The 3,061-nt window shown below is 32.7% G+C and overlaps 1 protein-coding gene across 1 annotated transcript in view; it reads left to right on the top strand.

Moving 5' to 3' along the window:
• LOC110112232 (protein NUCLEAR FUSION DEFECTIVE 4) overlaps nt 1-1,740 on the top strand; it is an 18,930-nt gene extending 17,190 nt beyond the window's left edge. The window contains exon 2 of the mRNA XM_020844384.2: nt 366-1,740. Coding sequence (XP_020700043.2) covers nt 366-1,487 — 1,122 coding nt within the window. The 3' untranslated portion in view covers nt 1,488-1,740. The remainder of the gene's footprint in view (nt 1-365) is intronic.
• The last annotated feature ends 1,321 nt before the right edge of the window (nt 1,741-3,061 follow it).

The raw sequence follows: 3,061 nt of genomic DNA, 5'->3' as shown, positions 1-3,061 counted from the left end.
TCGCACATGCCATGTACAAACGCCAACATTCACTTGTTCAAATTACTAAAGATGAATGGAAAATTAGAAGCAGCTCTTGTTCTCTTTTCACTAGGTTTTCATTTTATTTTAATGGATGTTTGACTTAGCAATTCATGAAAAGGTTATTAGTGTACTGCTAATCTACTGATGTTGAGTACATCAAAGCTATTTTTGTCTTATCAGATGTATTTTATCAGATTACAGTAGAATTAGTTCTTTTTCTTTTATCTATTTATCTGTCTATTTTTTCCTTTTGTTATTCTTTTTAAGTGAAATTTGACTTCAAAAAATTTTAATGGAGTTGATTTTTCTCATATAGATGTTTTCTATTTCTCTCGGTTCAGGGTTTTCTGGGTCTCAGTGGGGCTATACTCATTCAAATATACCGAACATTATTTAATGGCAACCCAAGCTCATTTCTCCTGATGCTTTCTCTGTTACCCACGCTCCTTCCATTTCTGCTGATGTTTTTTGTTCAAATACACCATACAAATGGGGGAGATAATCTCAGATATCTTAATGTTTTTTCATTCATTTCTATAGCAGTTGCTACATATCTTATGATTGTCATAATAGGAGAGCATTTCATCACATTACAACTATCAATCCGCATCTTAATATTCTTACTGCTGCTGCTACTTCTCATATCTCCATTATTCGTAGTATTCAAAGCTCAATTAACAGAATCCAGAAGCAGATCAGCTTATCATGATGAAATCAGATTGATAGAAGATATAAATCCACCAGAAAATGAGGAACAGAAGAGCAACCGAGATCAAGGATTTCTTCCAAGAGTTGAAAACATGAATCTATTTCAAGCAATGAGAACATCTGAATTCTGGCTGCTTTTTCTAGTCATGGCCTGTGCAATGGGTTCTGGTCTGGCAACTGTGAACAACATCAGTCAAATAGGAAGTTCTCTTGGCTACACAAGCACGGAAACAAGCACTTTGGTTTCTCTATGGAGCATATGGAATTTTCTCGGTCGATTCGGCGCCGGCTATATCTCGGATTACTTTCTTCACGAGAAGGGCTGTGCGAGGCCGTTTTTCATCGCCTTAACCCTCGCTCTTATGACCATTGGTCATGTCATCATCTCCTCTGGTTTTCCAGGCTCATTGCATTTGGGTTCAATACTCATAGGAGTCTGCTATGGTTCTCAGTGGTCACTGATGCCCACAATCACTTCAGAATTGTTTGGTATAAGGCATTTTGGAACTATTTTTAACACAGTAGCCATTGCAAGTCCAGTTGGGTCTTACTTCCTTTCTGTAAGGGTGGTTGGGTACATATATGATATAGAAACATCATCTGGAATGGAAGTCTGCAAAGGTACACACTGTTTTATGCTATCTTTTCTTATAATGGCGTCCGTTACAACGATCGGATTCGCCGTTTCGACGGCGTTATTCCTTAGGACAAGAGTGTTTTACAAACGGTTCATATTGATGAGAGCTTTATCCTGAGCTATGAAATGTGTTCCTCTTACATGGTTTTATGTTTTAAGGTATTTGGTGTAAATGAATAGTCATTTTCCTCACATAAGCAGGGATGAAATTTCTTGTTCCAGTTGCTAGTTACTGATTTTTCTGTAGGGTTTTATTATCCAGATGTTTTTGAGGATTCTGATTGCCATAGACTGTGTTCTTAGTTGGTCAATGTCACATACATATATATTATCTGTTGTAAATATGAGCTTGGCTTATTATTTTCTCCTTCTATCACACCATGCTTTTATTATATTTTGCTATATTAAATTCAAAATGTATCTGATCAGTGATATTTGATCACCCCTTTAATTAATTTTTACATAGCCTACTCAGATCATGATTAAGCACTAATTAACTTAATGGCATAATTATTGCACAATTAGTGGTTATTTAGGATAATCAATCTATAATTTTTGTAGCCTATGCCTTATTAATCTGTTTAACTTAATCAAAATTATAATTATTAATTAAATAATATGCACTCAAGATTATAAATTATTACTTAATCTTATTAATATGCTAATAGGTTAACAAGAGAATAAAATTTTTATAGGACTTGGCTCATCTAACATATATATAATCTTCTACTAGTATAGCAAGATTCCTATTTATATGCTATTGACTTGAAGGTAATTAACAATTAGGTTTTATTTGGGATAGCTTTCGTATTGCTTTTTAAAACGCTTTTTTATGCAAAAAATTTGAATTCAAGAAATTTTTGTACTAAAAAACTATTTTAGAAAGCAAGATTAAAAACACAAGATTCCTATTGCTTGTGTTTTTATTTTTGCTCATTAAATATATCAGTTAAAATTTATGTCTATATTTGACTTATTAATTAATCAAGCATGGTGTAGTTGAAAGCAATATATTAATTCTAAGATATATATGCCATTAGGTATATTTTATATGTAAATATTTTTGAACTAATATAAAAATGAATATGATAAAAAAAATTTGATCATGTTTAGCTCATTAAAAAAATTATTTTACAAAATAAGTTCAATTCGAGCTAAGACATGTTCAAACACAAATAACAAAAATAAAAAATAATATCAAACTTTTATCCTACTATGTGGGGTTTACTATGGGAAATTTTTTTTTTTTCCTTCATTGTGTCTTATTAAGATGATTCTCATATGTGTTTATGCTTTCGGTTGACTTACAGACCGGTTGGGATACGATATACATGAACGCTATGTTTTTTAAAGTTGACTTGATAAGAATTCATTCATACTATTTTAACTTTCTTCAGAAACCTAATGCTATCAACACGATATACTTGATATATGCATTGAATCGAAGCATAACTCTACAGTTAAGTGTGCTTAGATAAAAGTAGTCACTAAAAATTGCCTTGATTGGGCACGAATCCCAAGGCATATGCAAGTTGAAAACTTTTAAAATTAAATTTGGGATATCTTACGTCCAATTTCAGCAAACTCAGTCAAATTGAACATCTCAATTATACGAATCAAACAACACCAAAATTTTCCCTGGCGCCTCCTCGACGCTGTTGGTGGCTCTTCCCGCCGGCTCAGGGAAGTCTT

Source organism: Dendrobium catenatum, unplaced genomic scaffold, assembly GCF_001605985.2.
Source record: "Dendrobium catenatum unplaced genomic scaffold, ASM160598v2 fragScaff_scaffold_1373, whole genome shotgun sequence".
Taxonomy (NCBI): Eukaryota; Viridiplantae; Streptophyta; class Magnoliopsida; order Asparagales; family Orchidaceae; genus Dendrobium; species Dendrobium catenatum.
Note: the sequence above shows the minus strand (reverse complement) of the source record. Positions and strands in the feature narration are given on the sequence as shown.